The sequence below is a fragment of the Rhipicephalus sanguineus genome, chromosome 1, assembly GCF_013339695.2.
Source record: "Rhipicephalus sanguineus isolate Rsan-2018 chromosome 1, BIME_Rsan_1.4, whole genome shotgun sequence".
NCBI lineage: Eukaryota > Metazoa > Arthropoda > Arachnida > Ixodida > Ixodidae > Rhipicephalus > Rhipicephalus sanguineus.
In genome coordinates, this window is record NC_051176.1 from 275,517,322 (window position 1) to 275,531,797 (window position 14,476).

Below are 14,476 nucleotides of genomic sequence, written 5' to 3' on the forward strand. Positions count from 1 at the left end.
CTGTGAAGCAACTGACCAAGGCGGCGGTCAGATATGCGACGCAGCAGAGGATGCTAAGAATCTCTGGGTCCTGACAGGCTGCCATTGGAATCTGAACTTGGCTACGTATAACGCTAGAACTTTATCTAGTGAGGCGAGCCTAGCTGTACTATTCGAGGAATTAGAGGGTGTTAAATGGGATGTAATAGGGCTCAGTGAGGTTAGGAGGCCACAGGAGGCCTATACAGTGCTGAAGAACGGCCACGTCTTATGCTATCGTGGCTGACTGAAGAGAACTAGGGGTGGGGTTCCTTATTCATAAAAATATAGCTGGCAATATAGAGGAATACTATAGCATTAATGAGAGGGTGATATGTATCGTAATTAAGTTTAATAAGAGGTACAAGATGAAGGTGGTACAGGCCTACGCGCCTACATCCAGCCATGATCAACTGGTTGAACGCTTCTACGAAGACGTAGAATCAGCAATGAGTAAGGTAAAGACACAGTATACTGTGCTGATGGGCGACTTTAATGCAAAGGTAGGCAAGAAGCAGGCTTCTGGTGTAGGCAACGTAAACTCGAACACATAACATCACACGAGCTGCACGCTCGCAAGCGCTCCATGTCCAAAAAGGGGGCTAGCTTCGCTCAAATGCCCCTGGGCAGTATGAAACAGCCTAAATGCACAGTCCTTTGTGATCGTTTCGTATGAACGGTACACCTCCGCTAGAGCCGCAAAACAAAATACTCATGAAATAAAAGATCCTAAAAATGAAAGCTACAAGAAAGAGAAAAACAGAGAAACGGCAGAATCCACTTGACCGTATATAACAAACTATTCTTATACCAGACCTCCTCATTCAACTTCTATTACAGCCCATTTGAGCGAAGCGGGATGGTGGGTACATTTGGCTTCGTCACTTTTGCTGCCAAACTCACTGCGCGTCCTTGAAGGCCTAACCAACGAGCCCGTCAACATTGTGACAGCTCGACGGGGGCGGCAATCTTTCGACTGTAGACGTGGCGTTCAGGATAGATATATTCGCTTACCGCCTCGCAGGCCCGGGTATGTAACGACGTACACCTCTTTAAGCATTCCTCCTATCAAGGGCAAATATAGTAAAAGAGCAGTGGTTAAGGTATCTGAGGAAATGCTTTCGCATTTAACGACATGGAGACCCGCCATGGTATCGATTCGTGCGTGAGGTGTCGCGCTGCTGAGCTCAAATACGCGGTCAGAAATGATCCGGAGTACCTCTCTATACGGCGCACCTCGTAATCATATTGTGGTTTCGGTACGTAAAACCTCATAATTGCATTACGTTTCGACGTAGGTATGTCCTGAGTATTCCACGTTGAAGACGTGGAACCAGCAATGAGTAAGGTAAAGACACAGTATACTGTGCTGATGGGCGACTTTAATGCAAAGGTAGGCAAGAAGCAGGCTTCTGGTGTAGGCAACGTAAACTCGAACACATAACATCTTAGTCTCGCTTCACTTTTCACTTGAGGTGGTGTGTGTGTGTGTGTGTGTGTGTGTGTGTGTGTGTGTGTGTGTGTGTGTGTGTAGAGAGAGAGAGAGACAGCCTCCACGCGCGCTGAGAGACTACGTTCCTCACTTCGGGCCTGGAGCACCAACTCATGAACGTCCAGCAAGCCGAGGAAACCACCAAGGGCCAGCAGCCCTTGGCCGAAGCCTAGGAGGGCTCCAGGCCCATGCCACCAATTCTCAGGACACTTAATAAAGTTCTTTGATCTGATCTGAACATATGTTCTTCTGTATGAAAGTCAGTTTCGTCACAACTCTCTCAGGCCACAGAAATTGGAGTGTTGCTTGTTGAGCAAGTTGGCAGGGTTGCCAATGGTGGCTACTTTTCGCCAAATTGGCGAATTTGAGAGGCCCATGGCGACCTAAAATTATGAATGGCGACATGGCGAATTTTTGGCGATTTTCGGCTTAGGTCTCCACTGAGTTATGCATCCTGAGCCCAGTGTCTTCCCAACGAATGAGCGGCAACATTTTCTGTATTTTTCTAGGTTTTAGACCCCTGAGTAGAATGTGCGCATTAAGCGTCATTCGGTATGTCCGTCCCGTAACTCGTGTGTATCTCCTCAATTCATCTAGATGCAGGAGGTACTGGAACGTCCCCCAGCGACATTCCAGCAAAATTTAGGTCAGAGGACTGCCTTGCAAACTGCGAGGGGGCAGTGTATGACTATAAGTTTATGGCGCTATAGGTGCTTTAAGCTTCTCTAAAGTTCCGCTTCTGAAGGAGCTAGACGACTGGTTGGCCGCGTGCTCCGACCATTTGTTCCGCCAAAGCTCCAACTGTTCTGAATAGCTTGGCGACTTATTCACTGTTGCAGTACCCCCAACTCAGCTCGTAAAGACAGCTTTGGAATAGCGAAGAGAGGCGGATACGCGGCTATTTGTGCAATAAACAAATATTTATTGAGGCATTTTCCACTGCTCTCGGTGAGCGTGTGCAATGAAAACAATTGGTATATAACATTTTACATTGTATATCTGTTCATTAATAACGCATTGGATTGACACGTGTAGATATAAGTGACTATATGAAAAGGTCGGTGGCGTCCGGTATCATATTAGTTCACTGCACACTGAAAATGTGTAAGACTCACTAATGATCGGTTCCTGTAAGAATTCTCTCGAGTTACCTTCAATAAACCTTTTAATCATTTTAATTCACATAAGGGTACGTAAAGCTGTCTACAAACAACGCTTTCACGGTTTTCGCTTAAGGTTTCGCACACTTTTACCCTTGAAACGAGTGGACAGGGATGGGATATCATGAGCGTTTCATTCATTCACCCTTGCGCCACCACGCACATCTTGCGGCTAGTCGGGGAAGCAGCACCATGAACTGCCATGGTGAAGCGGGCGATACGAGTGGCATTGAGAAACGTCAGTATAATTTAAGGGTCTTGGATGGTACTGTATTCTACGGTGCTATACGTGAGTGGAAATTTTTATTACTAGTTATGCCGCATATATCTAGAATGGCGACTTTTTTGGCGAAATCTGTAAAAAAAATGGCGACTTTTGGCGACTTTTTGCTCGTCGTTTGGCGACATTTACTCTAAAGTCAGTGGCAACCCTGCAAGTTGTACATACTTTAACTCGAAGAAAGCCCCAAAAACGCCGAAAAATAAAAAAAAACCTCCTTAAATACATGAAAGGGGGCCCGGTCTCCTGCCCCCCCCCCCCCCCGCCCCGCTGACTTTAAGCCCTGGCTGGACATACCTATGTCGAAAGTGCAGATTCTCAAAGAGAAGCAACTTGTCGTAGAACATAACACAAACATTAAGATGGCCGCCACAAGTAATACTGTAACCTTAGTCGCCGTGCGTGGTTAAATACTCGCTATAGGAGTCGATACTTTGATAAATGGTTAGCATTGAGTAGTAAATTATCATTCTTTGCAACGTTCTCATTATAGGAAAACGCTTGTGATGCTTGCAACTGCACCAAACCTGATCACGTTGCTGCAGAGTGCGAACATGTTTTATGCAGGTAAGCGCCTTTCAGAAATCGGTGTACATATACCGATTTTAATCGCGTTTTCTATATATACAGAAAATACTGCTAGTTTGTGCGATTGGAAAAAGCTGCTGGGACTCGTGAGGATGAACGTTCTGATGTTAGCAGAATAAAAAGAAAGTGCTGCCTGTCCCAAATCATGACTGGGCGGCGACTGATAGGGGGGGGGGGGGGGGAGTCGGGGGAGATGTGGCTCATGTGTTGGCACAGTTTAGAGTCGTTTACGAAGAGTGCAAAACCGGAACACACTACAGCTAACACGCCCAGCCTTTGCTACGGCGCTCGCAACACGTCGAGATGCCGATTCCTTTTATGCATTTAAATTTTTGGTCACGCGTTCCCTTCGGCGCTGTACAGTTTCAGTAAGTGGGAAATGTTGGGCAGTTGTTCTTGTACACTACATACAAGTACTGTACACTCCAACAGCTTCTAAGCGAGTCGAGCGCTTAAGAGCACCAGCGTTTAGCAAGAATATCACAGCAAACCACGAGGTCTAATTGGCTGTGCCTACGCGTTTGCGTAAGGATTGTGGCGTACGGTGCGCAAGCAGTGCTAACAGTCAGCTGAGCAAATGCAGGGGGTTACCTGTGCTCAACAGTATGCTACGTACCAACTACAAAATTGGGAGCAATACGAAGAGATAAAACCAGCTACTCAAGCTAAATTGACGCCGAACTGGCCTTCAGACCATATCCAGAAATTTTCCCTAGCGAATGTTAACGTAGAATGACACGTGGGGACGCTGATTACGACGTTTCGTCCTTTTGCGCGCTGAATGACGTGCTTATGTGCTTCAGAGGCCTGAGAACTTAGTAACCGATATTAAATGTGCTGCTTTCCCTATTTTTCAAGGAAATGCATCCAAACGGCCGTGGAAAAGTCCACAGTCTACAAATTTATAATGTGCCCCGTAGAAGCGGGTTCGCCGCAGCAATGTTCAGGACGCCTTATGGAAGACGTATACAAAAAGGTACGCACAAGGAACCAAATTTCGCATTTTTTGTTTTTCTCTACGCGTCGAGACTTTGCACGGAATTCCTGATGAGAACAAATTTATATCGTGTCTTCATAGTTCACAAGTGTCTGGCTAATGCGTTCAGTGACAATTCTTATCTTCTGGTGATGTCATCGGGTAAACGTATAGCACAAGGTTCGCATTATAGCGCACATAAATTCAGTTCAGAATAAAGCTTTGTGACGGAAGACATCATCATCATCATTAGCCTGCCTACGCCCACTGCAGGATAAAGGCCTCTCCCATGTTCTGCCAGTCAACCCGGTCCTCAGCGTGCTGCTGTCACATTCCGCAAACTTCTTAATCTTATCTGCCCACCTAACTTTCTGTCTCCCTCTCGCGCGTTCGCCTTCTTTTGGAATTCAGTCAGTTACCCTTAATGATCAGCGGTTATCTTGCCTATACGCGCTACATGCCCAGCCCATGCCCATTTCTTCTTTATTTCGACTAAGATGTCCTTAACACTCGTTTGTTCCCTGACCCACTCTGCTCTCTTCTTGTCCCTTAAGGTTACACCTATAATTTTCCTTTCCATTGCTCGTTGCGTAGTCCTCAGTTTAAGTTGCACCCTCTTTGTAAGCCTCCGGGTTTCTGCTTCGGGGTAAGTACCAGTACGATTCAGATACAGGTGCGTTAAAAAAAATAATGTGGGGCAACACACGAGCAAGTCGATTTCACTTTTTTTTTTCTTCGCCAATTTATTGCATGCTCTGTTTATGGTTTCAGTGTTGGCAAACAAGGCAAATATATTTTGAGTTTAGCAGTAGACCGAGTTCAATTAGAACTGGAAGCTTAGGTTGATAGGGTTCAACGTCGCGAACCAACGCATCGGACTGTGAGATTCGTTATAGCTGAGGGCGCTTTCAAAGTACGCCATGCAAAACAATTTTCTTATTCATGGAGAGGAGGTCGCCCCCCCCCCTGACTTTAAGCCCTGGCTGGGGCCATGAGCAGGTTCATTCTGGCATAAAATTAAGGCCAGAGCCTTGGTCTCGCATTTTGAAAGCATGTAACCACCAGGCGATTACCTGGCGCTCACCGATGGTGTAGCGAAGCGCCAGCCGCCATGTGGAGCGAATGTCACGCTTCAGCTGCTGAGCACTACTGTACGTGCAGACGTGTGCGAGGCATTATAGCGTAAAACATTCAACCACACGCTGCTAACGACGTGTCGCCCAACAGCCGATGCTATAAAGTTCCAGACTTTGTTGCAGTCCTTTACTCTTATTATCACCGAGCCACACTTAAGAATACTTTAAGCTCTCCTGTTTCAATGCGATTGGCGAAAACATCGAGTTCAGGACAGCGCTTGAGCAATCATCTTCCCGCTATAGTGATTTTCTGTGAACATAATGCGCCTTTCGAAGATAAGCGACAAATTAATTCAAACGAAGAAGATACGTTACTTACTACACATACTAAAAGTTCCTACAATGGCGTTACACCTAGCGGTTCTAGTTATACAGGTCTAAGTTTGGTTTTCTTTGTAAGAGGAAGCTTCAGCTCGCGGGTTCCTATCTAAATACATCGGAACCGAGAAATCGTTTTTCTAGGTAACCGCAGTCGCGAATTTGATAAAGTTGATGCCACTCAAAAAGAAAGTAATAATCTAGTGACTGTAGTCAGCGGAATTTTCATTTAGGCTGTTGAATTATTCCAAATTAATAAAAATTACAAAGTTAAATGAAAGACGAAACTGTGGAATTTGCAATTCGTTAACCGCGCAATGAAAAACGGTATTGTAATTCTGTATAATACAGATTTAGGTGCACGTTAAACAACACCAGATGGTCGAAATTTCCGGAGCCCTCCACTACGGCGTCTCTCATAGTCATATCGTGGTTTTGGGACGTAAAACCCCAGATATTATTATTATTATTATTAATTCTGTATAATACATATAAAGCGGACTTAAGTGATCTATTGTGCGACACTCTGCAATTACGACTAATATATGCGAATCACTTCTGCTAAATCCTAGCAAACGTATATGGAATTCACGTAAGCAGTGAACTTGCACATCAAGTTTCACAGATATGAATGGCTTTACGGGTGCAATTCAAAGAACTGCGTTATCTGTTTCTTATGCGGAGTTACGGATTTGTAAACTTCGTATGCTTTTTTTTAATTAGGCATTTTCGGTAATTAAATAATTACGCCTAATATCTACAAATCAGAATTCTGTTTCTTATAAATTACAAACAAGGTTCGTTGAAGGGCTAGTTGGTACATGTTACTTGAAAGGAAAAACGGAGCGAATACTGGACACAAGGAAAGAGGCACATGACACGAGCGCTCGTGTTGTGCGCCTCTTTTTTGTTGTGTGCAGTCTTCGTGTTTTTTTCTTTCAAACTTGTGTTTTCTATATTCACTAGAATTTAACTTTTCTTCTAAGCTCAACAAAATTCACCCATTAGTTACGCCAGGAAAAAGACCTGAATTTTACACATGTTCCAATGCGCAAATCGGAATTAGCCGCAAGCTGAGTCCTCCGCTCTATAGCTATGAAACCAATGCGGGGAACCCGGTTGCATAAAGCAATGTCTGCATCTATAGGTAACACTGCCTGGGCTATTCTGCCGTTTCTTCGAAGACAACCCTCCTATTTCTTTCGCCTGTAATTGCGGCGCGCTTCAACCTTTGAGATTTGTATTTTTCCACGGTACGAGTATTTAAAAATATTTGTGTGTTCGTTGATTTCAGTGCGTTAGCCCAGAAGCACTTGCACACATGAAAAACATGAGGAACTGGTTCCCTGCTGAATGTTTTAAAAAAAAGTGTCCCAATCAAGGGAAGCCAGGTTCTCTACTCGTAAAGAGGGGAACAGAATCTTATGTCTGTCCACACTGCCTTATCCGGAACTGCTGGGCGTGTCGAGCTATCCACAACGACATGACCTGTGGGGAATACATGGAGAAACTTGTGGCCGACATGGACGCAGGGAAGCTCGAAGTAAGTGCATTGTTGCTGAAGCGGCCTAAATTTGTCTTTGTGATGCGCCGGTTTTTATCGTTCACAACGTGAGAAGCGTCGCTTCGAAAACTTGTGCACGGTTCTCTTTGTACGAACTGCGTTCGCCAGCAAAAAAAAAAAAAAATTGACTAATTGGCGTACGTCGGGCTTTCAGTCGGAAGCAATCGTACTCTCTGCACTCGTACCGGCACGAATTCTAAGCCTCTGCGTTTACGGAACGCCACGGAAGGCAAGCGGTTGCCAAAACTGCTATGTTAAGCCGTGTGCTTGCGTGCCGTTGAACATTTTCTGCACACAGGGTGTCAATGTGAAAGAAGACAACTATGAAATTGATCAGGGGAGTGCGTGCTCCTCCGATATCTCATGCTTTTTGTTCTTTATTCAGAACTACTTTTCAGTGGATATGAAACTCGTGGGTCGTCACCGCGTTGGTCATTCCCATGTTGCACAAGATCTAACATCTTGCTGGACTAGCTAATTTATATTGTACTGAATATATTAATGAGCGTGAAATGAACAAGACGACCGATATATTTTATTTCATTGCAAGACCACGATATCGGGGCATAAAACTCCCCTAAAATTTTTCGAAAATTACGTAGCTCTGATCAGATGATTTCTACCTTCCAGCAAGACGTTCGATGCGTACTAGCAGCTTAATGTTAGAATCCTTGACGAAGGCCTGTGTACCATGAAACTTCTGTAAAATGTTTGTAGAACGGAGGTTTTCATTTCGCCGTTTCTCGGCACCATGATAAGAGGAAACACAACACTAGTTTCGCGCATTTTTACCATTGCTATTAGGAAAACAATATCTCAATAGCCCAGAGACCGTTTTCGGATATGGTATGCATGCATGGATGATACTGAAGTGTCTTCACATATTGCATCCGTTTTCATCGCTAGGATCCTCACGAGAAGGAAAAGCGATATCGGGAGCTCGTCTCCGTTTACGAGCAAGACGTTGTGACAACGACCCACGAATTTGAATGTGCCATTTGTTTCGTGGACGTGGAACCTGGTAAAGGAATTATTCTCAAGAATTGTCACCACAAGGTTTGCGAGTAAGTATACATATCAATTCAAGCGGATGCAATGATTTCGCTTGGCGATATTGTACGAGCGGATCCGGTCGATTTCGTACGCGCAGTTCTTTAAGCAGCTTCAGATACCTGGAAATAATTACGAGGGGGGAAAATCTACACGCATGCATGTTCGCCAAGTCTGATGAGATTCCAACTGGTAAAGCGTCCTCAATCAATACAGATCGCAGTTGGAAAGGTAGAATAAGATGTATGTACAATTAAAAAAAACCCTTCGCATCTAAAAGCGCAAATATCCACTAACAATAAGCCGCATTACGAAGAAAGTGAATATCTCGTTCACCTTTGAGGATAGGAACGTTTGTAGCTCTCAAGCCGTTTACTAAACATAGTGTCAATCGTTCATGTATTCCACCCAACGTGCAGGAACCAAATTCTTAATTGGGACCGTCCAGCTTGCCTATATGTGGGAAAGATTTACAAGCCTTGCTTGTAAATGTGATTTAGAGGACCATTTTGTAATCAGACATGGTGGAGAACTTCTCAGTACGATGCAGTACAGAGATCAGAGCATGACGAACTGCGTCTGGCGTTTGAATTCATCACGTCCCGTGCCGAGTTCTGCATCGTATCGCATAGTTCCACCAATAATATGAGTCGTAGTGCTGGACTTCGACAATTATGAAACTAAATGCGTATGTGAGGTAATGAGCTTTAACATATAATTACTGTTTATGCTTCTTTGTGGCAAGTGACGCCTCGCAAGTGCAAGCCGCCAATATACACTGCAGCTGAAGTGCATAGCTCACTTGTGCTAGCTATGTCTACTACTACACGTACGACATCGATATTACAGCGCATGTCATGACAGACGGACAGTAAGGACCATCATCTAAAGAAATGCTGTCAACAGCGATGCGGACAATTCAAATCGTTTGTTTGGATACATGATAGCCCGTACATCGAAAGCTACCGCGCGTGGGTAGTCGGTGCATTCGAAAGCCAACGCGCGGGATCGAAAGTAGTTCAATCAACTCAACTCTGCTAAAAGCCCGTGTTTCAGCGCGCTCAACGCGTCACCGCCGTTTTCCGGGCATTTATATAGTATTTTGATAGCGGTGGGTTTTCCAACCTGTATAGCCTGCAGCGGAGAGTGCATGCTTGGGCAGATTCAAGATCGTGCAGACGCAGGTGAGACATGCAATATTGTTTGGATGTGTCTCTAGACAGCAGTCCCCGTTTTGAATTACCGCCTGAGAAGTACCTCTATTGCGAATGAGTATGCATTTGAAAAATTAGCACAAGTTCCCTTAATTACTCTACTGATACGCATAAAAAAAGTCAGTTTCACCGCAAGGAGAGAGAGAGGGAGAAATGTTTTAATGAAAAGCTGGAGATGTTTGCCTGGCTATTCGCCTGACATGCTACTCCAGGTGCTCCAGGGTGATGATTATGATATATACACTGATAACCACACATACATACATAGACTACACTGTTTACAGAAGAATTGATGCCTGGGCAAGTTGGAATTGGTTATGCATGTTCGAAACGGGCGGCGCAAAAACAAGGGACAAAGGAAAGACTACACACCACAGAGCGCCACAGAGGCGCTCTGTGGTGTGTAGTCTTTCCTTTGTCCCTTGTTTTTGCGCCGCCCGTTTCGAACATGCATACACTGTTTACAAAGTTTCGGTCAGGCTTGTGGCCCGCAAGAAAGTCAGCAGCGCTTTCGTTCCGCAAGGGTGAAGCAATGAATGCGATAGCAACAAATTGTAGTGTTACACGATGTGAGGCTGGCAGCTAACTGTTTTGTATCCGATCTCGCGTAACTACAAAACGATGGTGTAAGAAAATACGGCCGCTCCAGGGAGCGATGCTCTCCGCATAGTCACTTCGCGTTGAGAGCGCAGCACGTATGGCTTTCGAGATAGCGCGCGCGCCAGCGATCGCGACTGCGCCCTTATATTCAAAGTTCAAAGTTGCTCCTCGCGCGACACCCCCCCCCCCTCGCGTCGTCGCGTCTCTGAAGGCTCGTTAAAAAAGGGGGGTGGGGCGTTTCCTGTCTGCTTCGACGGCAGGCCTCCCGAGCGCGGGGTGATATCGCATGGACCCTGGCCGGCTCGTTTGAACTCTGCTTCGGCCGCGTTCGTCGCCGCCGCTCGCGCGCTTTTACCCGCGGTAGAACATACAATTCGCGGGGGGATCTTATCAATTTGTACTTCATACCGGAAGGACATGACGGCGACGACGACGGCAACGGCGACGGCAAAAACTCGTCGAGACTGTCCATATAATTTCTGTCGCAATAAAACACTTAGAAAAAAACCTAAGCCTGCACACGTTGTTGTCTTCATATAGAGGCAGCTAAAGAGACCTGAACAGATAAGTCCACGTAGGAAAAGAAGTCAATGAAGATCAACGCACTGTGGGACATAGACGAATGAAGAAAACCGGAGATGAGGAAAGACAGGGAGGTTAGGAAGTTTGAAAAAAAAAAAGAAAAACGGTATGCTACCTTACACAGGCGAGAAGGACAGATGATAGTTACATGTGTAAAAAAAGAGGGACAGGTAGCGTATACACAACGCCACAGTCAGTCACATATGTGCGGCGTAAGAAATCGCTCGTCAATCACGATAAACACAATTAGGCTACGGCCGCTTGTTCAAAACTGTTGTCTTTTAAAAAATTAAGTGTATTCGTCTCCCGGACAGTCAAAACTGATGGTTTTTATTCGCATAAAATAGTATTGTCTTAAAGAGTGTACTGGCTTCAGGGGCGTAGCCAGGGGGGGGGCACCTTGGGCCCGTGCCCCCCCCCCCGAAATTTTTTTTGCCATGCCATGCAGAGCTCAAAATGACACTCGATCACATCTGCCTGCCCGACCCCCACTTCCGATCAAGGAGGTGCCCCCCCCCCCGAAAAAAATTTCTGGCTACGCCCCTGACTGGCTTTAAGACTTAAATACATGTAAGCGGGCGCACTCTTTTTTTTTTTCTAGACCGCTTATAAATGCCCAAACCATTCACAGGAAGGGCTTACGTGGCAACACTCCGTATAATAATGACGTTTCTCGTCTAATAGTATGCAATCTTTTCAGACAATGCCTGGCCGACACTGCCAAGAATTCTCCGAAAGCAGAAGTTCAATGCCCTTGCCTCGAAAACGGTGATCCCTGCCAGATGTCCGTTTTAGACTGCGACCTTAGGGCGGTAAGAAATACTTTTCGATAATGATTACGGCACGCGGCAGTCTATTTCTCTTGATTTAGGAGAGGGTACGCCATTGGTATAGTCAGAGGAGAGGTTGGAGGAGGGAGGGGAAGGTTAACCCCTCTCCCGACTGTAGTTCTGCACTTTTTATGCATACATGTATGCTCGTATGATGTGGACGAACGTACGAAAAAACGATGCACTTATTTCCAACGCTTCAGGAAATCTCTCTCCCTGACGAAGGCCGGACCCGTGCCGAAACGTTGGAAATAAATACATTGTTATATATATATATATATATATATATATATATATATATATATATATATATATTTATATATATATATATATATATATATATATATATATATATATATAATCATCGGCACTGACCAGAGCTTCGGGTCGTGTATCTTACGAGAGTCTCAGAGAAGAGTTCTGTAGCAGCTATATGCTCAACTTTCCCGCGGTACAGCGCGCGAACTTTTGCAGAAGACCATGCGTCTTACCTTTCGTATGAGCGCTGAGTGCACTGCATTTGTGATCTGTTCGTCAGGGGCGTAGCCAGAAATTTTTTTCGGGGGGGGGGGGGGGGTTCAACCATACTTTATGTATGTTTGTGGGTGCGTTTGTATGTGTGCGTGTATATATACGCAAGCAAAACTGAAAAATTTCGGGGGGGGGGGTTCGAACCCCCCCCCCTTGGCTACGCCCCTGCTGTTCGTGGCTTAGAAAAAGGTTGCCGTCTTTTCCCAGTGCCTGTCGAAGGAAGAATACGACGCACTGCAAGACCGGAGCCTGCGCGAGGCCGAGAACAGGAGCAAAGAGCCGTCGTTCCATTGCAAGACACCCGACTGCCGCGGCTGGTGCTTTCACGACCCAGACGTCGAGCTCTTCGAATGCCCGCTATGCCGAAAGCAGAACTGTCTCCGCTGCGAGGAAATCCACGAGGGCATGACATGCGCCCAATATCAGGAGGACCTGAAGCGAAGGGCCGATAATGATGCAGCGGCCAAGGCATCACTCAACTTTCTCGAGGTGAGCACGTCGCCCTCTTCCTGTTTTCCTGCGATCGTAACTAAAACCACTCCAAGCGAAAATTAGCTGTCGGCGTTGCTGTGATGTTCATTAAAAGGTAAAAGTGCCACAAGAAGCTACGTCTGTACGTCAGCACGCGTCGTGACCGTGCGCTCTTTCTTTTCTTGTTTTCTTTTAGCGCACTGCTCACTTTCACTGTGATCACGAGCACGCTGGTGTAATTCTACAATGTAATTGAAGCATGAATTGAAGCACTGTAGAGCGCGGCGCGTGTACGTCGCGGCACACCGCGGCGACCGCGGTAACTGTGCAATTCGCGATGCTCAAATCGGCCAATGGCCGTGTTCATGTGCTTTTGGCTATATTGGCTATATGACGCAGTTCATTTCGGATATATGGCATCATTTGTCGAGAGAAGAGCGAGCGGTTTCTAGCTGACTTTGAGAATTAATTGCAAATTCCATGCCGCGTGTTGCGCCATAATGTTTGGCTCACGTGCTCGCAGTAGGAGGTTTTTCGCAGGAGGAGCACAATCAAGATACACAAACGCGAAAGCTCTTGCGAACTGACGTTTATTCAAACACTCCGTGTTAAAAAATAAATTGGGGGATTCTTGAGCTTCACCTTCAAGAGTAGACCGCGATAGTGTAATCGGGCCCCGTTCGCATCGCCTTCTCAGTCGCTAACCTGTCTTCGCTTCTCGGTGGACACCTCAGCCGTGCCGCAAGGAAAGGCAAGTCTGTACGCCTGTAAATTGGACCTTTCAAACCTAGAATGCCTACTGCAAGTAAAGTTGCGAATCGCCCACTGCGCCAAAAGCCTTCCTTGTTCGCGTCTGTAAGGCAACACGCGCACCTGCCCACTCTGTTGGTGCGATCATTAATTATGCCTCAGCGGTTTGTTATGGGTAGATATTCAAACCACATACTCGTTACGCAACTCATATGTTTTAACGCCTGGTGAAATTTTACGCTTCTGCCATACAATATTACATGTATTACTCCTCGCACTACTTAACATTCATATAGTGTTTTTTTTTTTTCAGGCAGTTTCGAGCACGGGCGCGGCTCTGCTTGCCACGCAGAAGGCATAAGTTCGATTCCCGCTCGGACTGATGATTTTATTATCATTTATTTATTTGCATCCATCTCGATTTTTCGGTCACGGACAAAGATGATTTTTCGCTGATAACACCGACGCCGGAATTCCTGCGATGCTATAGCTCTTTAACGCTATCGCGTTAATATGCTCTAAAAGGGTCTGGGTTTGAGCTTGTTGGTACGGTTTCAATATTGGAAAAAGCGCAAAAAAAAACAAGAAACGACGAGACAAGAATAATAGGCAGGACCAAGCGTTGGCTACCGATAAAGCGTTTATTTTTGCAAGAAAGAACATAAGCGCATTCCAGAGGAGTGGAGGGAGGGAAGTTTGAAACATGCGCATGAATCGTTTCGTGACCGCCCCATAGCGTGACGGTCACGAAACTTCTCCGTCACGCTATGGGGCAGCTTCATACGCTGCCCAACGCTGCCCCATGCAACGCAGCTCCACTGTGCCACAGAGGGCATCGTTCGCGTGCCGAAACGCTTTAGCAGTGCGACACGAGCTGATGGTTGTATTTAGATGGTTGTGGTGCTTCCTGTGCATC

At 45.9% G+C, this 14,476-nt stretch overlaps 1 protein-coding gene across 4 annotated transcripts in view; it reads left to right on the forward strand.

Annotated features, from left to right (window-relative positions):
- LOC119379010 (uncharacterized) overlaps positions 1–14,476 on the forward strand; it is a 69,116-nt gene that overhangs the window by 40,523 nt on the left and 14,117 nt on the right. For all 4 annotated transcript variants that reach the window (XR_007414819.1, XM_049411838.1, XM_049411840.1 and 1 more), the window contains 6 exons: positions 3,444–3,517; positions 4,397–4,514; positions 7,263–7,511; positions 8,439–8,596; positions 11,679–11,790; positions 12,547–12,828. Coding sequence is in view for 3 of the 4 variants with exons in the window: in XM_049411838.1 (XP_049267795.1) it covers positions 3,444–3,517; positions 4,397–4,514; positions 7,263–7,511; positions 8,439–8,596; positions 11,679–11,790; positions 12,547–12,828 (993 nt within the window). In the remaining variant the exon portion in view is untranslated. The remainder of the gene's footprint in view (positions 1–3,443; positions 3,518–4,396; positions 4,515–7,262; positions 7,512–8,438; positions 8,597–11,678; positions 11,791–12,546; positions 12,829–14,476) is intronic.